At 43.3% G+C, this 25,347-nt stretch overlaps 1 protein-coding gene across 2 annotated transcripts in view; it reads right to left on the bottom strand.

Annotated features, from left to right (window-relative positions):
- The window catches only part of LOC138249903 (ATP-binding cassette sub-family C member 2-like), a 546,861-nt gene that overhangs the window by 291,266 nt on the left and 230,248 nt on the right, over positions 1 to 25,347 (bottom strand). For both annotated transcript variants that reach the window (XM_069204120.1, XM_069204121.1), the window contains 2 exons: positions 10,123 to 10,377; positions 3,278 to 3,343 (listed from right to left, as the gene is read on the bottom strand). In XM_069204120.1, coding sequence (XP_069060221.1) covers positions 3,278 to 3,343; positions 10,123 to 10,377 — 321 coding nt within the window. The remainder of the gene's footprint in view (positions 1 to 3,277; positions 3,344 to 10,122; positions 10,378 to 25,347) is intronic.

Below are 25,347 nucleotides of genomic sequence, written 5' to 3' on the forward strand. Positions count from 1 at the left end.
CTGCAGCACAGACTCAGTGATAGTCATGGGGTTTCTGGCCTATTTAGACAACTTCAGGGGCTCTGCAGGAAGTAGAAGGGGTGCAACTAGCCACCTCTTCTCAGCTGCAGTGGCTTTCAGCGGGTAACAGACCACTGCTGGGTTAAGTGATTGGGTAATACTCATGCTGGTGTTGGTTGAAATGTGAATGGCTCTGTTGAGTGCAAATTCAAGGTTGTGGAATCGGGATGTAAGGATTCACATAAGGTGAAGGTCACCAAAGGACAATGAAGCTGAAAATCATACAACCAGTGCAGCATTTACATTAACATTTGTTCTGAAGTGCACCACTCAAGAGAATCAGCGTCTTTGTGTTGGGCTGGGCAGGCATGCTGAGGCTCTGGTCGTGGTCAGACTTAACAGCTCACAGCAGCATAGGGTATGGCTTGTTCTCAGGCTCTTGATTTGCAAAGGCATGTTCTGGGGGCTCCTGGCATTTAACTACATTTTTTAGCAGAGCTCAACAGCAGATACGTTGTCCACAGTCATAGGGGTATAATTCTTACCAGGCCACGTGAGGTGGCCTAAGATTCTGCATTTCTTACAAGTCTTTCTATAGAGAGGTGCACAGGGCTTCTCCATGCTAAAACCTAAACACTGACCGGGCAACACCGCTCAGTGCATATATAGTTTTGGAGCCTAAATCCAGCTTGTCACTTAGATTCAAAGATATTCCCAAACCTAAGGGAGAACCAATCCAGAAAAAATAATTTTTTTCAGGTGTGCCAGAGCGAATTGGCAACCAGATACAGGGGTTGCCATTGTCATTTGTGTATTGACATTCAGAAAAATCTCAGGGCAGGTGCTCATGTTGGGGTCTTCTCTCTGTAGAAGATCAAAACAAAGGTTGGGGACTTTAGGCAGGTAGAATACCACTATTGAAAAATGGGTGCAGCCTTGACCATGCCTTCAGTCACTTCATAGATCGGGTTTGCTCTTGTTGGGCCACAGGATGCCCTGCTCAAACATGGTCAATCAAAACCCAGTGGGGAACAAAAGATGGTTCCCACTCCTTCCTCTTGCATGCAAATTCAAGCCATGCAGTTACCTCTGGCTTTACTTACATTTGGAACGGCCAACAACGGGAACAACGCAAGTGGGGACATGCAGGAGATGGGGAGGCATATCCAAATATATGTGGCCTTTCATGATCTCAGCACTAACATGCACACTCCTGCCAAAGAAAACATGCAGCCTGCTTCTGAGGAATGAGGAGCAGGTTGTTACATGGACACTGTGCCACGTCTCCAAATCCTTACTGACGGTCTAACTTGTTGGCTTTAACTGGGTGGCTAGAGGTTGTATGAAGCACTGATAGGGCAGGGGAAAGCCACATGACTATGAAAGAACTTTAATTGTAGTTGCAAGTTGAGGAGAAGCCCTATGTCCTAAATAAACAGATAAAATAAATGAGAGAAGAGGGCCCATACGGTTTTTGTGACTGGATCGTATGAGTAGATTTCTTTCAGGGGTCAATGTATACAAAACACTCATCATCCTGTATAAATATTCGAATATGATCACATAGAAACAATGATCAGCCCCACTAGATGAAGAAAATTAAAAACGTACAACCACGAAGGAGGTATCGGAAAGACTGGAGAGAACGGGTGAATCAATGAAGAAAGAAAATGTTACTCAAAACATTCACTTAACCCTATTGTCCGTAGTTCACAGCTGCCCTAGGAATTGATGAAACTACTTTGCCTAATATTAATGGGCAGAAAAGATAAAAAAAATTACAACAAAGGAGTATTTTCAGATTTTATGGTCTGTAGCAGTCTCTGTCTGCCTCCAGTCCATAAACACTGCAGCCACCTTAACTTGTGTAAGGATATGTTGTTTCCCATTGTACTTTACTTTTTGTCACGTTAAATGCCAAAGAAACACCTCTGTCCTGTGTGCAATAAGCTCTTTTTGCTGAGTGTTGTTGGGGAAAATCAACGCTGTTTAACCCTTCAGAGTCACACGTATCTTTGTGGAGGTCTCCCTTAAGGCTGTTTTCCTCTCTAGTGGATTTCTTTGTTAAGCTATTACTGTGTCCCTAGACACAGTCACTTTTGAACCTATTGTGCCATATTATGTAAAGGACACACTGTTCCTGTTTGCACCATGGCATACCTTTAGACAGGTGGGCCTGGCACAAACAGAGAGAGTGCACCCTGTTACAATCAATACACTGCTCCCTGCACAACAGTGAAGTGATGCATGCACTGGAGGCAGCGCATTAGTGAAAGGAGAAGCGGTTGCTCGAGGCAGCCACTCCATCTTTAACAGTGCTGGTGGCACTGGCCTGCAAATCAAAAGAGAAAGAGAGATCCCCCTGCAGGTGGGTGCAGTAAGTGACTTACCCCACCTGCAGAAGCATGTCTTAGGGGTCCATTGGACCTCCTTTCGCCTCACCAGAGGGCCACCTCTGAGCTGGCCTGACTGTGTGCCACCTTCTTGTGGTGTACTGTCAGTGCACCTCCTGACTGCCTCTTTGTCTTTGCACCTGCTACCATATTATGGTGCAGGCATAAAGGCAAAATGTTTCCTCATTTGCATGGGGCCACACCCCTACGCTAATAAGGAAATGCCCTCTTAAGATAATACCAGTGCTTTATGTGTGCTGGTGTAATCAGTATTACAGAATGGGATGCACAAGTGTTGGTAGCCCTTCTATGATACTAATTGACCTGAGGGGGAAGAAAACATGCAAACATGCCTGTTGTGCCGCTGGAGCACGACGTGTGCAACGTGGCCCCTGGTTGACCATCTGTAATCCTATCAAACTATGATCCAGGAACCTGACTCCACACTGGGATCTCACCAGCGAGGAAGCTCTGTGTCATTTTAATGAAGGATCTATTGCAAGAGGCTCATTTCAGGACATACAACATGTGGATGTTGTTGATTTGATCAGTGCCATCAAATGTGATAGCAAAGAATGTATAGTATACAGTCTTGTTGCCCTTTTCTGTCCCCACCAACACTAGGACTGAGGTCTTCAAACAGGAGAGTTTCATCTGAGCCCCATAGATTTTAATTTCTATTTTGAACTGGCATTTTCCATGGATGGACAAGCTTTGAAAAGCATCAACAAACTTATACATCACTGCCAAAGATTTGTGACTGTAATATAGTATTTCACATGCTGTCTTCCAGTATTGCAGTGTATCAGTCATGCCTGCTTTTGCGGGGGTGTCAAATGTTGATGTGTAGACAGTTCACAGTAACGTTTTTACATACTTCCTACCTTAATTCCATGGAAGATTTCATTAAGAAGTTTCACACGTTGGTCTTTACTCTTCAAATGGCGTTTCTATGTGAAAAGAAAAAAACAATCCAAGTTAAATTTGATAAAACGAAGCTATATGGTATTTACTTCAAGTGACAAAAATGTATATGGAAAGTAGCAAAAACAGATGTAGCGTGGAGGAACAGCAATGAAAGAAAAGTTACATCTAGTACACCAGAACAAATGAGGCATTTCCTAGACGCATGTTCGTATGGTTGGAGCATTCGGAGAACCTTCGGAGTGGGACACTATACCAGCAGCGGCTCCTCCGCTAAGGCCGAGGAGCGTCACCCCGCTGCTTTATGCAGTGAAGGAAAGGGAAAAATAAAACTGAGGCAAGCTAAACTCCTCACATTAAAGATGGGCTTGTTAACATAGAGTTCGTCAAATTATTCATCTAGACTTGCGTTTCTTACAAGTAGCACACAAAGGAAAACCTTAGACTGATACATACCAGCTTCCTAAGCTGCTTCAAGCATTTCCTCTCAAATCACATATTTTGATCCACAATGCAAGTTATTGTCCTCTTGCACACTGCCAGAAGCAACACTCTACATTCGGACTCTACTCTCATTCTCCCCGAAGGACAACCTCGAAGCTCATGCCCACCTCAACATCAGCCAATGTACTTACAACTATGTCACCCTGACCCTCCTGGACTGTCATTGACATTCATCAAGTTCAATTACATTGCATCATTCACAAAGTCACTGATATGGCGAAATCAGACTTCATACATTTATCATACTATTCTCCAGATAAATATCTTGGTATCCTCCTCCCATTCATTCTATCCCCCGTTTGTGTTCATCCCTCTGTCCTCCTCCTGAGGACTGTGCTATTCAAAATGGATGTGCAAACTCTTCCTCCTTATCTCTGGGTTTTTCTGTGATCCGCAGGGTAGGATTCTGGAAGAACTGCTCAGCTGTTGGTGTGGTTTGTGTTATATTTGCGGATATTCCATGACATACAACTTGCCCCTCACGCTTCATTTTCCCCATAGAGCAGGGCACTAATTCTCGAATTTGCGGATATAAAAAAGCAGATTATTATGGAGAAAACTAAATATTCAAGCCTGGAGCAAAATCAATAAAGCAGACTTGAGTGATATTTTAGAGAGGATTGTTACAGAGAAAACTAAATATTTCTCAGAGAAAATCCTAGTAGCAAAGAATTCAACAAGATAACTTTTTTAAACTGTCCAGGTCTTGTCCTCCTTTTCATCAAGTTGCATAGCTCCTCCTTGTCAAGTGTTCTGGAACAAGGTAGCAGAGTTCTATAAAATAAAGAAGAATACCTAAGTCGTAAAGTAAACAGAGTGAGAGTGGCAGGTTCTGCTCTCCGGTTTCGGACACTGACACAGCAAATGGTGACTATTCCTTCAGGGAACTTCCTCTGCTTGCAGGCGATAAAGTTATGGAGCTTGTAGCCGAAACAAAGTCAGCAGCACCATCTGATCCTTGTTTTCCAAACATTGTTATGGATATTGTAGGAACAGTTGTTCCTCCCTTAAATGTGCTACTGAATTCAATTATTGACTCCAGTGAATATCCTATGGAATGGAAGAAGGCCTCCATAACTGAAAAAGCCTACTCTAGACCCTAAAGAGGTAAAGAACTATAGGCCTATATTGCGTCTATCTTTTCCTGAAAAGATTTTGTAGAAACTTATGAATAGTTCACTTTCCAAATACCTAAAGGAAAGGACATTTTAAATTCAATTTGGGTTTTGACCTATTCACAGTACTTGGTCGGCGCTGGAAGTAACAACAGATGAGCTTAGAAACATCCCTGTTAAAGGCAGGAAGGAGGCGACGATCCTGTTGGATCTATCGGCGGCCTTCGATACCATGAACCATGCAACTTTGCTGGATCGCCTCAGGGAAATTGGTATTGGTGGCCCAGCCCTTGAACTATTTCACTCATTTCTCCAGGACAGAGAGCAATCAGCCACCCTGGGAGATTTTACATCTAAGCCCATTTCACTGCTGTGTGGTGTTCCCCAGGGTTCTTCGTTAAGCCCCACACTTTTTTAATATTTATGTGACTCCTTTGGATAAACTGACCCACTCCTTTGGCCTTGCTTCTGTGGCCTATACTGATGACACACGATGTCTTGTGTCAATTTCTAATGTGGATGAGAGTGCATACTGTTATAACAACATTGTAGGCGCTATTGAAGGATGGATGAACAACAACAGTCTCATGCTGCAGTTGGTCAAAACTGAAGGTTTGCTTTTCGGCAAAGACACAACATTCCGGAACCAATCTTCGTGGCCTCAGTTGCTCGGCCCTCTTCCCACTCTGGTATCCTTGGTCAGAAACTTGGGTTTAAGCTTTGACTCCAGCCTTTCTTTTAACACACAGGTCAATAAACGTACTCCTCCTGGTACTTTTTGCTTCACGTTCTAAAAAAAGTTCTTCCTTTTATTCCATATGAATTGCACTATTATAATGCCTTATACTTAGGCATTCAGCAACACTCCTTAGTAAAACTTCAGACCTTGCAAAATGCAGCGGCTTGATTGCTAAAGAAAATCCCTAAATTTGAGTCAGAGACTGAGGCATTACATAATCTTTGTTGGCTCCGTGTGAGGAAAAGAATAGCTTTTAAAGCCTTATGTGTGGCACACAAAACCTTGCATGGCAAAGGTCCAGCATACCTGGAAAGACATCTTTCCTGGTACATTCCCAGAAGAACCTTGCGTTCACCACAATCTAGGACAATCAATGTCTCCAAATTCGGAAGAAGGTGCTGGGGAGGCAGGAGTTTTACCCACATTATTTCTCAAATGTGGAATAAGTTACCCTACCAAATTGGAAGCCAGACTAATCACCTTAGTTTTAGGAAGCTTCTCAAAACATGGCTATTTTTCCATGCGATAGGATCTGACATAAGTCTAATTGGTGATACTCTGTGTTTTTATTCTTCTCCTCTCTGTGTCTGCAGACTCAGCCAAGAAGCCTCTTGGTATTCATGTGCTTTATAAGAATTATCTATATCAGTATCTTTGGGGATCAAAATAATATTCTTCTTCATGAAAATGAAAAACTACCTCTACCACACATAGCCCTTAAGCCAATCATTTGGAAAATTATAATGAAAAATGCTTGGTTTTGCTTCAATTTTTTCAAAATTATTTATTGGTGGTCAGGGGTGCGGAGGATTAACCCCCTTCGGGAGAGTAATCTATTAATCATGGAAGCTTTCATTAGTACTATTTCTGAAATTATGGATCTTTACTAAATTTAAGGAAAAATTGTGCTTTGAATTTTGTGCGTGGGGGACAGGGGGTTATTACCCCAGATCTATCCTAATCAGATTTGGGCTCAAACGCTTCACTCAAGAGACCATGGCAATTAGTGATACATATATATGCCCCACTTATTTTAAGTTCACTGATTGCACCACCTATCTTTTTAAAGCACAGGGGATGTAATAACTGAACGTTGCATTAGCAGAGATGAATGTTTACAGCCTTTGCCACACTGATTCATAGGTAAAATCACAGGAGAAACCTAGCCTAACCAAAAATAATGAGGCATGATATCCGTGAATCCTGTGCTTTGTGTCATCATGGTGCATACTTACGGCGTGGTCGCACTGGCATACGCTGTGCAAACATAGTCCTGCGATGTGATCCAGCCAATAGTACATCTGGGCCACTAAGTGTAAATGTTTGAAATAGGGAGCCCCAAAGTGTGAATGTGCCCGGGACTAGACCATGGACTGACTGCAACACGCATGTATTGGTTGTGCAAACCAAGTCCACCAGGAGACTAGGTACTTAACTCTTCAACCTCTTCAGGTGGGAAAGCAGTTTTTTCAGCCTCTTCCTAATGCGAAATAACTAAGGCTGAATCTCGAAAATAAGCGATGTGTAGGCAAAGTTTTGTTACTGACTAAAGGAAAAAGTAAACCTAGTGTGATCACTGTTGAAATACGGCATTCTATGCTGATTTCTTGACCGAAGACTACTACTAGTTTCAATCTTGCTAGGAAAAAAAAAAATCAGAAGATGCAATAATAGTAGACAAAAAGGGTCTCTGGCTTCGATGGAATCAGTTTGAGCTTATTTAAATGCATCCAGTTATTTACGGCTCGCGTACAAGTGTTCAAATATTCTCACCTGTCTCACAATGTTGACGCTAGATTGACCATGAACTGCAAACCTCTGTGTTATGTGACCGATGTCATAAGTGGACAAAGGTAAGCATGTTAAGAGGGCACAGACCTATAAAGTGGAGAAACGGAGACCGGAAAAGAGGGAGATCAACCACTGAAGAGCAGACAGAAAACTGAAGCCAGAGGGTCATCGCCAGTGCCTCTCCTGGCCACTGAAAGGATTACATATTTAACGTGGGGGATAGCGTAGTACCTATCTTAAAATGGTGGACATGGTGGTAACCATCTAAAGAAGTTTGGTAAACTCATACAGCGGGTGAGGGTGGATAATCCACTGAGTACACAGGGGCATAGCTTCAATTGATTCATCAGGCCCAGTGGCACCAGAGGCGTGAGGGGGCCACTGGGCCCTGAATATTGCTGCATTTCACATTTCACACAGCAGCCAGAGCCCATTTTCCTTCCTTGCGCTAGGGCCCGTGACACACTGGCTACGCCACTGTGAGTACAATGTCGAGACAGAGCCTTCTGCATGCATGCTTACTGTGTTTTAGTGGCCTATGGGAATTCACTTTATAGTCTGTCCTTCCTTGCCAAGGCCTTCTCTGCATTTCATCTCTACTAACACGTATTTGTGCTCTGCTAGCTAGCTACAACTGCATTACTTCATTATGGCTTCCTGAGGGATGCTGCGCTATTATCACCATACTGCACGCTTAACAGTCAGTCACAATCCAGTGGCACGTTAGTGCCCCTAGCAAAATCTATGGCATTAACAGCAAGAAGAGAAAAAACACACGTCAAGCAATGAAAGAAAGACCCACATATCCTTCTGTTGAAAGGACACTTTCACTGCGCACCTTGAAGTTAGCAATGCCTAGTAGTAATTTATCGTGTAAAACAACGCCTGAAAAAGAAAGTTTTGTTCTGGCATACTTGTAGCATTAATAAACTTTTAGTAAAAAAATATTTGCATATGTCGATAGGTCTTCTCAATTATTATCTGTAAACTTAAACCGTATTTGGAATGTAAAAATATAAAATACACAAAGCCTTGGCTTCTTGTTCTTCCACTGAGCAACACCGATGGCTTATCACAAGGAGATCAATGTATTGACCTTTCTCCAATTCAAGATCCCTGAACGCCCCCAGCCTTCAAGTGTTGTGCAATACATAATTTGCAAAACATTAACAGTTTATTTTGTATTTGTGGCAGGTGTCTCTAGAGCAACAGGGCATTAAATCAGGCCAGTGGGGACTCTTCAACCAATGGTGATGAGTTTCAGATTATTACACTGGACACTATCCCAAGAGCCTCACACTGCACAACGGTGGCAGCTCTCTACGGTGTTCACCAGTCCCATCCCCTCATTGCTGGCTTCTCACACTACCCACCAGTTGTGAGCTCTACACTCTACCAGCACGGCGCTATGTCGTCAGGTTGCCCAGCAGTGCCAGTTCAGTACACTGGCTCCCATTGGCAGTTTGTAAGTTTTTTCACACTGGTTCCAGTTGGAATCGGCAAGGACTTGATTTCGGTCCGAACTCCCATATTCACCGGAGCTCCATTTCAAATCTTCTAAAATGCAAGTTCCTCTCTTTCTCTCTACAAATATCAACTTCCACAAACATTGTAAACATCCAGGAAGTTTCATCATTCTGGCCAGTCGACTAACCTCTTCTGATCAGGCACACATCACAGGAGAATGACTCACAAGACAACCACAGCTAATTAACAACGGTCTTATAACCCTAGCCATATGCACTCCTTCCGCTATACAACAGCTGCACAAATATGTCGTCAAACATCTTCTGATATCCATGTTTAAGAAGCCATCATGGTCTAATTTCACGTGGGAATGGATTTACTATTTATCTTCAATCTTGTAAAACAGAAAAACAGTTTTGCTACAGTGGCGTAACAAAGGCCCTCGAGCTCCAGGGCCCCACTTCAGCACAGTGCACTGTGGGCGGGCGGGAGGCCCGACTGGGTCCAGGGGGGAGCCCCCAACCCCCAGATACCTTGCAGGGGGGACCCCCTCAAGTTTACTCCACTGACAGCAAACCAGTCGATGAGCTTTCCCTAGGATTCAACAGAGGAAGTCAAAGGTTTAGTGAATGGTAATTTCGTATTTTTGAGTCTGAAAACAGAGTTTTGCAGTATAATGGTTAAAATGTAATGCAGTGATTCGCAAAGTCCTCCCAAAGCTACACTATGGTTTACTGGGTTGTCGGATCACACCCAAACGAACCATGTATACGCACCTATTAACTTAACTAATTACAGCTACAATTTCTGAAAAGCGCCGGCCTCCGCCGTCAGCCTTGGCATCTAATCTGGTTGAAGGTCCCCACGGTATCCATTAAATCAGACAAGCCTTGTGTACTGCCAAAACATAATGGCAAGCAGCATACCCCTACACAGCTCCTCAGCCCTACCCACAACAAACACTGCAGTTAACGGCGGCATTACACGTAGTATCACTCTTATAATTCAGGACTTTTAAAAGTTGCCTGTGTTTGGCCCTTTACTTTGTATTCTCCCGCCTCACCGCCTACTTCCTCCCCTTCTCCACAGCACAGTGGACATGGTCATCTGAAAGAGGATAACATGCCTTGTTTTCATGCACTTAAATTTATCAAATTAGTATATTAAGGTTTAACGAACAGTGTCTTACTTTGAGTAGCTTTACTCTGGATGCCACAAATGCATTGACAGGAATGACCAGAACAAGCACGGCAACACCGGCTAGCACCGAGGCGCCGAGCTCCTGCCAGAGAAACCCAATAGCCATTAGAATCTGAAATGGTGCGGACCAGAGGAGGTTGAGGTTCACAGTCAGGTCCATGAGTTGCTGAGCATCGGATGACATCAGGTTCACAAGCTCCCCTGTGGTGTACTGCCGTCTTGAAGAATTTGCCAAGTTCAAAGACTGCAAAGAAAACATCTCTTGGTCAGAGAAAAGATGGATTTAGGTTTGTCAAGCATGAATTAAATTTTAGAGCTGTACAAGTAGCTTTCTGCCAGACAAATAAGATGACCAATGCTTCTCCCTCGGTTCTAGCACTTTGAACACAGAATGGAACTTTTATAATGACTCAATATATTATATATTCCCCCTCCCACCGGTGTATAGGAGGGGTTCCTGATGTTACGATGTGAGGGCTTTAATCCGATAAATCTACATAAAAATCTGAGTAATGCTACAGGGAAAACGCAGACTGTGAACTGTACGTAACAGAGGAGTTATTTTATGTACCTTTTATGTGAGCATAGAACTGCACGAGTGCAAACTGAAGCAGCTCAACCATGTCTTAAAATATCTGCAGACTAATTACCTTAAAGTAAATTTCTTATATCAACATTGTAGAAAGCCGGATTTATAACTAGGAGAGGGACAGAGAGAGAGGGAGGGAGAACACAGACTTTCCATGAGCCGTGGCGTGCTCTCACAAATTCAGCAATCTCGTACCTGGAAAGTTCTGCATAGTTACCTGGGGCTTACCAAAATGTCGAAGACGCCCGTTGGTGTTTGCCAATTAGTTGCCATGCTTTATGAGAAAAGGCATACACAAGGAAAGGGATTTAACACCCTTTCTCTTTCCCCATTCCAAAACGCCATCTACTTTAGTCCATTAAAAAAAAAGAAAACCTAAAAAAAGGTGGATTTCTCACAAACACATTTTGCAAACTCAAAATACGGAATACGGAAATCACTTTAGGATGAAACAGAGTGAATATTTATAATATTTATAGAGCCCTATTAACCCCTTCCCTGCCAGGCCTTTTCCCCCTCAGGGATCACTTCAAAATGGGGTTGTTTGATTAAGGAAGAAGCGGCGCTCCAGGTAATGAGTTATATCACAATTTACCAAATTAACTCTAAAAGGTGCACTCTTTTGGGGATTACACCCTCCAACCCCCTAAACCGATTGGTAAGCCAATCAGTATAAATCATTTACCACTGAGAGGCACCATTATTATTACTACACACATGAGATACCTATGTGCTAGTTATAAGCACTAGTAAATAACTCCCAAAAATATATTTCATAGATACAGTGTTCCATCCTACGAGTACGTTAGGAATTAATCCAACACAGAGGAGGCGTGTTACAGTCTTATGATTCAATGCAACTTTTCATGGGATTTTAATGTCTTTGTCCCTTGTTCATATTCCGTACTCTCATCACATAAATACCATCAAAGTAAATTCCAACAAAACATCCAAAGATTTCATATTTCAAGCATGTGCCTCTCCGATTTCCATTGGCCTCCTAGCCAATAATTGTGTGCTCATCAGTTCCAATATTGGCCTCACAGTCTTATGTGCTCATCAGTTCCATATTGATTTCACAGCCATTGTGTGCTCATCAGTTGACGTACTCGCAACCACTTCTGACGTTTCTTTGGACCGATACGGTGGGAAAACCCCAGTATATATCTCGCCTGGAGAGGATTATGGTTTCCCGCAATTAACTGATACAGATAGTGGCATTTCACTCTGTTTCATGACACGGATTCCCAGCCATGTTGAAGTCGGTAGACGAAACACGTGTTGGCTGTGAAATCAATATGGAACTGATGAGCACATAAGACTGTGAGGCCAATATTGGAACTGATGAGCACACAATGGCTGTGAAATCAATATGGAACTGATGAGCTCATAAGACTGTGAGGCCAATATTGGAACTTTTCCCCCTCAGGTGCCAGCTTTTTTTTGGGCTATTTGGAGCCGTTTGCGCTTAGGCCCTAATAACTTTTTGTCCACATAAGCTACCCACGCCAAATTTGGGACCTTTTTTTCCAACATTCTAGGGATTCTGGAGGTACCCAGAGCTTGTTGGTTCCCCTGAAGGAGACCAAGAAATTAGCCAAAATACAGCAAACATTTTGTTTTTTAAAAGAAAAATTGGACAAAAGGGTTGCAGAAGAAGACTTGTGTTTTTGTCGCTGAAAATGGCATCAACAAAGGGTTTGTGGTGCTAAAATCACCAGCTTCACAGCTTTCAGGAACAGGTAGACTTGAATCAGAAAACCCAATTTTTCAACACAATTTTGGCATTTTACTGGGACTGCAATTTTTCTCAACGTTGTACTCTGTAACTTTTTCCTGTGATGTCAGATTTTTTAATGCAAAATACCGTTATGTCTTCTGGATTCCTCTGGTTGCAGGGATATATAGGCCTTGTAGGCTCATCAAGAACCCGAGGTACCCAGAGCCAATAAATGAGCTGCACCTTGTAATGGGTTTTCATTCTATACAGAGTATACAGCAATTCATTTGCTGAAATATAAAGAGTGAAAAATAGGTATAAAGAAAACCTTTGTATTTCCCAAATGGGCACAAGATAAGGTGTTGAGAAGCAGTGGTTATTTGCACATCTCAAAATTCCGGGGTGCCCATACTAGCATGTGAATTACAGGGAATTTCTCAAATAGACGTCTTTTTTACAAAGTCTTACCTTTGGAAGGAAAAAATGTAAAGAAAGACAAGGGGCAATAACACTTGTTTTGCTATTCTGTGTTCCCCCAAGTCTCCCGATAAAAATGGTCCCTCACTTGCGTGGGTAGGCCTAATGCTCGCGACAGGAAATTTAACATGGACACATCCCATTTTTACATTGAAATCTGACGTGTTTTTTGCAAAGTGCCTAGCTGTAAATTTTGGCCTCTAGCACAGCCGGCACCCAGGGAAACCTACCAAACCTGTGCATTTTTAAAAACTAGACACCTAGGGGAATCCAAGATAGGGTAACTTGTGGGGCTCGCAACAGGTTCTGTTACCCAGAATTCTTTATAAACCTCAAAATGTGTTCAAAAACACACTTTGTCCTCAAATTTCGGTGACAGAAAGTTCTGTAATCTGAGAGGAATTTCCTTCCACACAGCCTTCCCCCAAGTCTGCTGATAAAAATGGTACCTCACTTGTGTGGGTAGGCTTAACACCCGTGACAGGAAATGGCCCAAAACACAACATGGACACATCACATTTTTCCAAAGAACACAGAGCTGTTTTTTGCAAAGTGCCTAGCTGTGGATTTTGGCCACTAGCTCAGCCGGCACCTAGGGAAACCTACCAAACCTGCGCAGTTTTGAAAACTAGACACCTAGGGGAATCCAAGATGGGGTAACTTGTGGGGGATCTCACCAGGTTATGTTATCCAGAATCCTTTGCAAACCTCAAAATTTGGCCAAAAAACAGTTTTTCCTCACATTTCGGTGACAGCAAGTTCTGGAATCTGAGAGGAGGCACAAATGTCCTTCCACCCAGCGTTCCCTCACGTCTCCCAATAAAAATGGTACTTCACTTGTGTGGGTAGGCCTAGCGCCCGTGACAGGAAATGCCCCAAAAAACAACGTGGACATATCACATTTTCTTAAAGAAAACAGAGCTTTTTCTAGCAAAGTGCCAAGCTGTGGATTTTAGCCTCTAGCTCAGCCAACACCTAGGGAAACCTACCAAAGCTCTGCATTTTTGAAAACTAGACACCTAGGGGAATCCAAGATGGGGTGACTTGTGGGGCTCTCACCAGGTTCTGTTATCCAGAATCCTTTGCAACCCTTGTGTGAGTAGGCCTAGTGCCCGCACAAGGAAATGCCCCAAAACACTATGTTGGACACATCAAAATTATCAAATACTAAACAACCTTTTTTGTGGGGGCTGCGTTTTTGGTCCTGGGCTCAGCAGCCATATAGGGAAACCTACCAAACCCAAACATTCCTGAAAACTAGACATCCGAGGGAATCCAGGGAGGTGTGACTTGCGTGGATCCCCCAATTTGTTTCTTACCCACAATCCGCAGCAAACCTCAAATTTAGGTAAAAAATCTAATTTTTTCCACATTTCTGTGTGGGATCACAGCACCGGGACAAATGTCCTACCACCCAACATTACCCTCAGTCTCCAAGTAAAAATGATACCTCACTTGTGTAGGCGGGCCAAGTGCCTATGACAGGGAAGAGCCGAAAACATGTCTAAATTGAGGGGGAACCAAAGCGGGTCCAAAAGTGCAGTCTGAAGAACAAGGCTGACAAGTGGGGCAAAATTTTTATCGGTATAGATGGGACAATGCTGAGTGGTAGGAATTTTGTGGATTCCTGCAGATTCCGGAAGGTTCCATCACAGAAATGTGGAAACATGTGTGATTTCCAGCAAAGTTGGAGGTTTGCTGGACAGTGGGGGTTAGAAAATGGTGCAGGGTGCATGTGAAGCACACCACCCTGGACTCACCCAGATGTTTAGTTTTCAGATGTGCCTAGGTCTTGTGGATTTTTCTACACGGCAGCATCCCAAAGTCCAAAAGGTGCAACCCTCACCATTCCAAGTGGGACGATTTTGAGAGTTAGCCAAGCTCTCATGGCCCAAATGTGAAACCAAAACCCCAAATAATCAAATGTCCTCTTGCTTGTCGTGGGATAAGATGTTTTAGTGTGTGGGGGAGAGCTGAAAGACTGTTATACCCTTCAGCTGGGGTGGGGGCATAACCATGCCCATAATGGTTGGTAGTCACCACCACACTATTTTTTAAATTTGTTTTCTTAATTCCCTGGCATCTAGTAGACTTTCAGCCCCCCCGGGTGTGGATCGGGGGTAGTTGCCCCATCTGCCCACTGGTGAGCAGAACAACTTTGGCCCCATTTATTTGGGGTGAGGGTATGGCCATACCCCCACCCTCTTATTTGGAAAAAAAAAAAAACTTCCCTGGTCTCTTGTGGGCTTTCTGCCCCCCTTGAGGGCAGATGGGCCTTTCAAAAATAGGACTATCTGCCCCCAAAAGGGGATGAGGGGCACATATGGCCAACAGTAATGTGCCCCCATGGGGAGCGACCATTGGCCAAGGGGCTGGCCCCATAAACAAAACACACACATACACACACCAATCCCTGGTGCTGGAGTGGTTTCTGCCCCCGCTGGCAGATCGGCCTAATAGACATAGCAGAAACGGCCTAAAATAAATCCCCCCTCACCCGCAGGGGAGCTACCCTTGCCTAAGGGGTCGCTCCCCTTGCGTGAAATTGGAGCAAAAAAAAAATCCCTGGTGCCTAGTGGTTTTTGCCCCCAAGGGGGGCAGATCGGCCTAATAAAAGTAGGTCAATCTGCCCCCAAAGAGGGCAGAAATGGCCTAAAATAAATCTGCCCCCAGGGGAACGACCCTTGTCTAATGTGTTGCTCCCCTTGAGTGAAATTGACAGAAGAAAATAAAAATCCCTGGTGTCTAGTGGTTTCTGCCCCCCTTGAGGGCAGATTGACCTAAAAAAAATAGGCCGATCTGCTCCCAAGGGGGGCAAAAATGGCCTAAATACAATTTGGCCCCCAGGGGAGCGACCCGTGCCTAAGGCATCGCTCCCCAGATATAAAAAAAGAAAGTAAACAAAAAAAATATATATTCCTGGTGTCTAGGGTTTTTTGCCCCTCATGGTGGCAAATTGGCCTAATAAAAATAGGCCGATCTGCCTCCAAGGGGGCAGAAATGGCCTAAATACAATTTCCCCCCCAGGGAAGCGACCCTTGCCTAAGGGGTCGCTCCCCATACATAAAAACATAAAGTAAACAAAAAATTATATATATCCCTGTTGTCTAGGGGTTTCTGCGCCCACCTAGGGGCAGATTGGCCTAATTATTATAGGTCGCTCTGCCCCCAGGGGGGGCAGAAAAGGCCAAAAATATTTTTGGCCCTCTGGGGACCGGCCCTTGCCCAAAAGCCGCTCCCCTTATGCATAAGTATAAAAAAAAAAAAAACATTCCCTGGTGTATAGTGGGCATTTCTACTGCCCGATCGCATCGCGATCGGGCAGCAGAAATGCTTGCAGAGACATGAAAGGAAAGGAAGGGCCTTTCCTTTCCTTTCATGTCTCTGCCTGCCTCTTCCTCCCAAAAGGAAGAGAAAAGCTGAGCATGCTTCCAGCGCGATTGGGAGGTGACCTCTGATGAGGCCACACGCGATCGCGTGTTGACGTCAGCAGACGTCACTGGGGGTGCTCGGAATGGGGTCAGGTGTGGAAGGAGAAGCGATTCCCCTTCCAGCCCTGCCATGGGGGGGGGGGGGGTGGGGAAGCGGCCCTTGGGGGAGCACTAGCGCTTCCCCCGAGGGCCAGTACTAGGATGTAATGGTTACGTCCGTGGTGCCTGAGCAACGCAGCCACGGATTTAACCAGTACGTCCATGGCACCCAATGGGTTAAGGGGAGGGTGTACTATGAACAACAAACAGCAAAGATGTATAGCCATTGGAAGATGTTAAGATATTGCTAAAGCCATGGTGTAAGTGTCTAATGAAATCCTATTAATTTCATAGACATTCCATGGAGAGCTGTGGCCCAACGATTTTCCCAACTAAGAAACTCCCCTCACGACATCCAGCTTGATGTCATCATTTTATGTAAAATATTAGGTGGTTGCAGAAATTGCCAGCCCCTATCCTGTCATAAACCTCACCAAGTTGAGGTATGGGATGGGGATCTGTCTTGAAGTCAAAATCAACGTGGGAATTTGAGAGAGCTCACGCACCCAGTTGTCCAACACAACTGCCTTACGGTTGTACTAGCCTCCATCTTTTATATCATAATGTATATTTTCTCCTACTTGAACAAAACTTAGGGATCTCTCACAGGGTGTTCAAACAGAACCTCAAAGGTACTAAAGTCTGCTCCTGAAAACCTATAGGGCTACCCACAATCATCAGACATTGTCATGATGCAGACCATCACAAACCCAGCCTCTTTGTAGAGCTCCTGGTACTGCTGCTTATTACTGCTGTCTTTGGGTGAGTGCTGCATGGTCCACAACAACTATGATAAAAACATGTTAGAAGAGCGAGAATTAGAGTGCAGGAAGCTGACATTATCCATCCAACATATACCCCAAAATTGTATCTCTATCACTCACAATAACACAAGGGGTCTCTTGGCCAGGCGTTATGGCTTACCATTTTCTTGACATTTCAAACAGTATCTGCAGGATTCCTTGTTTTTTTACTCCCTTTTGGACTCACCAAAAATGACTTGACAGTCTGTCTTTTTGATACTCCAGAATGACCAGCAAAAACAATCTTGTTGGCCAGTTGCAGCAGCTAAATGATACCATGGTGCTACCAATTATCTTGTAATATGGGGGTTAGTGAATAAGTAGGTCAGGAATCCAATCAATCAGAACGTGTTCACTAACAACCTAAATTATATAATCATCCATAGGTGAAAACCTTAAGACATTTAAACTAGGTATTAGCATATCTGCAAAGCTAAACAAATGTCTCTCAGCACTTCTGAGGTTTCTGGATGGGCTGCACAAAGTTCTAAAGTACAATGCTTGGGGCTTTCTGAACTGTCACAATGGCAACTTTTTCAAATAGTTGTATACTGTCCTCTTCTATAGCTCTGACTCAAAAATGGTCTGGTCATTGTTGAAACAGTTCTTGGGACTAGTGCGATGCAGTGCTCTTCCTTTGTGTGTTCTCTCACACAGGTAGGTTTCAGAGATTAATACAATCAATTCCACCTGTTTGAGAAATTGGGTTTCTGGTTGACAAAGGTATGCACCCTGATCAAGCATGAACCACACCCCTAGTCAGGGTAAGTCACAAACACATTCTAAATTAATCTGTGCTCACCCTCTGGTTGCTTGGAAAAGAGCAGTCAGGCTTAAAGTAAGAGGCAATGTGTGCAACACTTAAAACAGTAAAACATTGAAAACACCACACAAAAAGATATCACAGATGGCTAGAAAAACAGAACTTAATTTATGAAATAAAACAAAGCCATAACAACAAAAATCCAATAAGAAGAATTTGAGTTATACATTTCTACAGAATAAACTGTAAAAAAAAAAGCACTTAGAAGCAAAAAGCACAAAGTGAGGCCATCTGGTTGCACTGGACAGGGAAAAAGTCAAAAGTCCAAGATGACCGCAATGGATCACTGGCTGGCTACAGGGTTCTTTTTGGGCCTTCCAAACCAAAGTATCTTAAGATTCTAGTGCAGGAGGGTTGCACTAGTTCCTAACCATGCCATCAAGGAGATATATCGATTTTCCCAATGCTGTCGAGGAGATATGTCAAAGTTCCCCAAGCAACAGAGGCAATGGGTCAGAGCCGAGATGCGATGGAGTTTGGGTGCCGGTACCAGCCGCATCAACGTTGAGGCAATGAGCTAATTACGATGAGTGCAGGGCCTCTGATGTGGAGTTCGGTGTATTTGTTAAGGCTTACTTTCATGGGGATGCAGGGTCCTTAGACCAAAGGAAATCTTGCAGTTCTGGTTCTGAAAATGATGCGCCTGTTTTATCCACAGAACAGCAGAAATGTACCAGTTCTGTCCTCACAATTGTGCTGGAGCAGCACCTGAAGATCTACTTATCTACTTCCAAGTGCCCAGAACTGGGATGGCCCCACTTGGCAGGTTAGACTGACAGATGGGAGAGTCCAGTTGCACTGTTTGCTTGGTTGGAAGTATTTTAAGTCCCTGAGACTTCAAATCAGGAGACCAGTCAGCTGGCCCTTGGAGTCACTCTGAGTTATGGGGTGAGAATTGCAGGTCCAGTCCTCACCCAGGTAAGGAGAGCCGCAATCAGTACGTCAGCACAGCCAAGCAAATGGTCTTCCAGAGCAGCAGTCCGGCAGAGTGGCAGTCCTTGTAGCAGCACAACATTCCTTCTCCATGGCAGGGTATCCAAAGGCCCAGAAGTGTACTGAAGTGGTAGAGTCTGAGATCCATTTCTTACAACCAGTGGTGCCTTTGAAGTGGGGAGACTTCAAACACATCTATGAAGTGCAGAGAGGTCCTCCTTTCCTTCCCTGGCTCCAGACTCATTACAGGTAAGCAGCCCTTTGTGTGGGGACAGGACATAGACAATTCAGTTGTACATGTGCAGCTGTAGCCAGCTCCTCCCGCCCATCCGGTCAGGATGGCCCATTAGGGCCCATCAAGTCTCATTTAAGCTTCCATTGTGAGTGGCTGTCTAGAGGGAATACACATAGCTCAGCTGCCATCCACCTCAGACAAGTGATCAGAGACAGGCTGCAGGCACATAGGGCTAAGATCAGGAAAATGCCAACTTTCTAAAAGTGGCCTTTTCAAAATTGTAACAATAAATCTGACTTTGCTATGAAAGAGGATTCATCATTACAATTCCATAGGTACTAAACATGACAGATCTACCTCCCCTCAATCAGGAATTACAGCTTAGTAAATGTAATAAGAGATCCCCAATGTTATCCTATTAGAGGGGTAGGCCTCACAGTAGTGAAAAATGAACTTGGCAGTTTTTCACTACTAGGACATGTAAAGCCGAAAGGCACATGTACTACCTTTTAATTATATAGAACCTTGCCTATGGGCCACCTAGGGGCTACCTTAGGGATGACATATATGTAATAAAAGGCAAGTTTAAGGTTTGGCAAGGGGTTCTAAAGTCCAAGTTGACATGGCAGTTTAAACTGCACACAAGGCTCAGCAGTGGCAGTCCTGAGATATGTTTAAAGGGCCACTTAAGTGAGCGGCACAATCAGTGATACAGGCCCTGGGCACATGTAGTGCACTTTACTAGAGACTTATAAGTGAATTATATATGCCAATTGGGTATATGCCAAACAAACCATGTTTTAGGGAGAGAGCACAAGCACTTTAGCACTGGTTAGCAGTGGTAAAGCACACAAAGTCCTAAGACCAACAAAAAAGTATCCAGCAAAAATTGGAGACAACAACCAGGTTCCTCTATGACACACTAAATCCACTGAGGGAGACTTCCACAGTCTTTAACGTCTTGTCCACCATCAGCAGTTTCTTCTAAGGCAATCTTTAGATATTCTTAAATGCCACAAATTACTGTAGGATCTGCAATAGGCCAAAAAGTCGGTCTTGGATGAAACTTGGATAACTAGATGCTGTTATAAGGTTGCTCAGTCCTAGCCTTCTCCATGACTGCAATGTATTTTTACAACTCTGCTTTTTTGTTTTAAACCACATGGAGGCCGATTTCCTTGCTTAGCACTCTAACTGCTATAACCTTCATCATTGGCAAAGAGGTGATATTAATTAATTTTTCTTTAAAAAAATGAATGTAGCTCTTTTTATCTGAACTTTACGTTTTTCACAGTCAGCAAAGCAAAGTTGTACTCCATATAATCAAAGCACTTATTACTAGTGTGAAGAACTTACAAGATAAGTATAAGCAGGATGCAGAGTGTTATACATTCTATACGTCTTACAAAACACTGTGGGATTTGTAACCCACTCACAGAAGTGAACCAAGACACTCCGAGGTATTATTGGTCCTCCATTTAGGCAGTGTGGCGAAGTTCATGGCTCTACAGACTAGTGGTGTGGAACTATGTAAGCAACAACAAACAAAATACAAAATACTGAGGAGGAAAATAACATAAACTCTCATACAAGTAGAAAAATAGTAGAAACACACTACCTAAAAAAATTGAAAACTGATTGCAGGGGGAACGTGGGATAATAGAGCTAAGTATATCTCATTCTTTTGTATCAGAGTCTGCAAAGTATGCAAACACTATTTAACATGCTGTTGGTTTACTCTAAATATAAAGTTTTGTACAGTTTTCATACATTTCATTGGCCTAACTAAAATGGAAATGGAAAGACAGCACAACATGTAATGTTCTCAGTCACACTAGCTCCTTTTGAATGCACTGTATCAGTGTCATTTCAAGAAGGAACCCGATGACTTAAAAAGAGATGAAATGTGCCCTTATTTTATTTTAGGTCTTTCTAATCCAAATAAAAGGTGTTCATACCTGGGGATTTAGTGGCTTTATAAAGTGTTTATTATGATGCCTGTTTAAAGGGTGCAAAGAAGTGCTGATACATTTTTCTAAATGTTCATTTGGATATTCTGAAAAGGTCAGGATCAATGTACAAGCTAAGCCCCAAGAGGCCTTGTTTGGTGGGGGCAATATAGCCTATTAGAAAAAGAGATCATCAGATTTTGAGGAATTCTTGGAACTCAGGTCACTGATGCTGGGACTTCTATCACATTAAGTTCAAAGTTGTTTCATCAAATCTAGCCTTTTGTGAAACAAAATAGATTCAAAAACAGCTCCTGGCAGGAGAAAGTGATTCCTGTCATATCTGACTGAGAAAGTACTGGAGATTGCAAGTGCCAGGAGAAGAGACTGCACTTCTTGAACAGCTAAGTGTTTAAGAATCCTCACTGCCTATATTGCTCTGACCGAATGCATTTTTCTGACACTTTAAACAGCGCCGGCACATTGTCTGCTTTCCAATTGGAGCAGTAACCTGCAGGAAATGAGGTGGTTTCTTATTTTCAGTTCCAGCTGGGCCTCTCAAAATAGCCCCACTTGGGGGGTCATTAGCCCTCCTTTTCTGGAATCTTACTCTGACTGGGAGCTATCTGGAGCCTTACACATAGATGCCAATGCAATGGAGGCAAACAAAAGCACTCAGCTTGTTATCTCTTCACAACTGCTTAAGACAAACTAAGAAATGGAGACAGGTTTTTTTACTTTGTTCATCCCTTAAATGTAAGAGATGTATATGAACTATCAGAATGTCCGATACATCTGTCTGCATGAGTAATTACACTTATGACAATGTAATTAGCATTTGGTAATTTATTTTGCATTTAAATGCTTTTATAGAACTACTCATCCTTATGTAGGGTGTTATAGTGCTTTATCTCACACATATAAATGATACAGAGACAATGAATCATACAAGTGTGTAAGTACAGGAAATAGTAATTTAGAAAATGAGGATTACGCGGGGAAACACAAAGGATCTAAAATGCAAGACAGTGGCTGGTTTTGTCTGCCTTAATAAAACTAATGAAAGTAACTGATTTTTAACAACCTTAGAATGGTGAACGATTGAGAAAAAACATAAGCTTTTAGTTTATGCTTTGCAGTTTGCAGGAGACTCCTTGAAGCCAGTTCATAGTTTACTGTGCTGTATTAGGATTGTTGTGAACCGCGAGTAACAAAACAATCTCAGTGACTATAGCAGTAACCTACTGAGCTACAGACATAAAATACAAGCCTGTGATCTGCATGTTAGAAGGTTTGCTTTGCAGCAGGCACATTAACTCAGTATAATTTGTGGGCATTTCACCGTGGGACAAACACCAACACATTGTTGACGCTGGAGAATTACCATGTGGTGATTTCTGTTTGTTTATGGGATGTGGCCCTCTTCCACCTGCTTTCCTCCCCACTCTGCCCGCAGGCATTTCATCACCTCCAACGGCAGAACTATTTAATTCGTATCTGCAGTACAGGTGGGTAAACGTCCATCTGCAGTAAAAAAGTGGCACAAAGTCTGCATATCACCCTCAATGTGTCAAAACTGTGACTACACAAAACAGATCTCACCAGCAAGTGCATTAACCACCAGAGATTTCTTACTGTTATTACTACCGATAGAGAAATGCTGGTCATGCAAATATCTCATCAACATAACTCCATAAGATATTTTAAATTGCAGTCTGTTTGCGACCAGATGCCTTACACGTAGGTTATATGTTCCAAGGCATTATGAATGACTGGCATACCTTTGTTGAAAGAGTCTATACTCAACTAACTCCACAACCACACTCCTAATTTCAGTTAAGTACTAGTTAAGAATCTGAGCTGTATATATTAGAATGCTTATGAAATGTGTGTGGGTGGGAGCTGAGTGCACCTACAGGTTCATCTCGTGTGTCTCTTTTTATACCCTGTGTCCTGCAAGTACAGCGCATGCCCTGAGTGGCCCTGTTCCAGCCAAAGCACTGTTAGAGATGGGTCACTAGTGCTCTGTTGTCATTCTGGCTGCCTTCCAAAAATCCACAAAGCATGGCATCATGGAGTTAGTAGCAACCTGGGTCGGCATCTCTGCTAATTTAGGCACCAGTCTAGAGCACGCCCAGATCAGCATGTTACAACTTCCTGAAAGACAGAATAAGAAATGCGACCTTGTAGACTTAGTTCTCAGAGTAAGGGTACTAACTTGACATCAACAGTGGACTTCATAACATTCTTTCAAGTGTGCAGGCCAGGTCAGAAGATTAAGCAGCTCTGTGGTCCAGAGGATTGGCTGCCATTGCTGGCAATCACGCTGGTTATTGGACGGCACACGGAACCCTTCAACCGATCCAACCTAAGGGTTGCACTGCACTTCAAAGGAATTCTCTAGAGTAAGAAGTTATTCTACTGTCTGCTCATTTTGTACTCCTAGAGGCCTGGCTCATGCTCCTGTCACAATATATGACAAGAGCTTTGGAAGGCTAAAATTGATTCTCTGCCACAGGCTCTACTTTATCACCAGAAGCTAGGAGCCATCCTCGTTCTACAGCTAGTCAATGCTATATGCAATCCATGCACAATACCCATCAGATTTGCATCTGGTTGCTTACTTTCAGTAAGTTTTAAAGCCCTCCATTTTAACTTCCTCTGCTGCAGGGAGGGTTCAGAAAGGAGTACATTTCCCCCCACCCACCCAGCCCGGAGAGATACCCTAATGGCTTTAGTGAACTGTTTCTCAGAACTATACTTTATTTGGAGGGTCCACTGAAGCATGGCTGCCATTTTGGTTGCCTGCCATCAACCAGCAGAACCAAACTGATATCCAAGTGGAGAAAGTATGTACATCCCATCCTTGACCCCTTACTCTATTAGCTGACAGTTTGCTTGGGTTTGGGGCTCATGCTAGTGTAGATGCCATCTCCAAACACTGTGCAAGCCCACCAATTATCAAACCTGCTCACTGGAGGGACCTCAAGCCCTAAATCCCTTGTTAGCTCCACCTTTATAGATTTAAACACCAATAGCACCAGTCAGTTTCAAGTCCCCAAACATGCGCACCAACAGGCCCACCTATTGACAAAGTTTATTTTAATGAGTCCTAAAGGGACTGTGGGTTTACAGTTGGTTCCTCTTTACACCATTTCATCAGATGAAGGAAATAAAACAATGCTCAGTTATATTACATTGTTTGGTAGCATTCACAGTGACACGTATTGCTCATGTTAATGCACACAGGCCAGGACTACAGTATATCATTTCTCTTGAATTCCTGAGTGCGGAACAGATCACAGCGTCTGTCTAATCTCCCACTAAGGTTTTTCAGATAAGGCACAATCACCTACACAAACCCATACTGCAGCTTGAGGAATCCTGTACATACCCCCCGTATGCACTTCGACCAGAACCAGTCCTTTCACATTGGACTTAAGTTGGAAACTACTGTTTGCCAATCTGCTTTCTTATGTAGCCTCAACCACCTGCTATTTTCCCCAAGATAGAGCCAATGTTAAGGTTTCATGTCAATAGGAGAGGATAGAATGAATCAGAATCACCATGCTGAGCTAAAGGGAACAAGCCTGATACAATTATTGTCATAAAAGTGGTCTTGATGTCAACCTAAAGGTCCTTCTTCTGCCAAGTCTTTGTGCTGTCACACCTTGACCTCCAATTTATGGGTTCACAGTGTGATTTTTCATCCAAGCAATGTGAGACAATCAATATTCTCAAGATATGCTCAACTCACCAAAGCCACCACTCACAAGGACTTGTTCAACAGGAAGAGTTATGCCAATGTATCTTTCTAGAAATGGAGAATAACTTCAGAAGCACAAAGAAGTATGCTAGGTGGACAATTATTTACTTCTGTATCAAAGGGCAGAGAGATTGGTCTGTAGTTTGCCTAGCATAGAAGTCACCTGGACCCATGTATGGGTTATCAAGGAGGACTGAGTGGCTCACTACAACACCCACCACCCCCAAAGAATGACACCCCCCTCAGAAAGACATATGTCCGTTTGCTTTGTACCAGAAAATGTAAATGCCTTTCAGTCAGATAAAAAGAGTGGATATTCTCACAGTCCCACGAGGAAAGAAAATCATTTGAAGACAGAAGTTACTTGCTCACTTGGTTTGTAGAAAGCT

Source organism: Pleurodeles waltl, chromosome 8 (assembly GCF_031143425.1).
Source record: "Pleurodeles waltl isolate 20211129_DDA chromosome 8, aPleWal1.hap1.20221129, whole genome shotgun sequence".
Lineage (NCBI taxonomy): Eukaryota > Metazoa > Chordata > Amphibia > Caudata > Salamandridae > Pleurodeles > Pleurodeles waltl.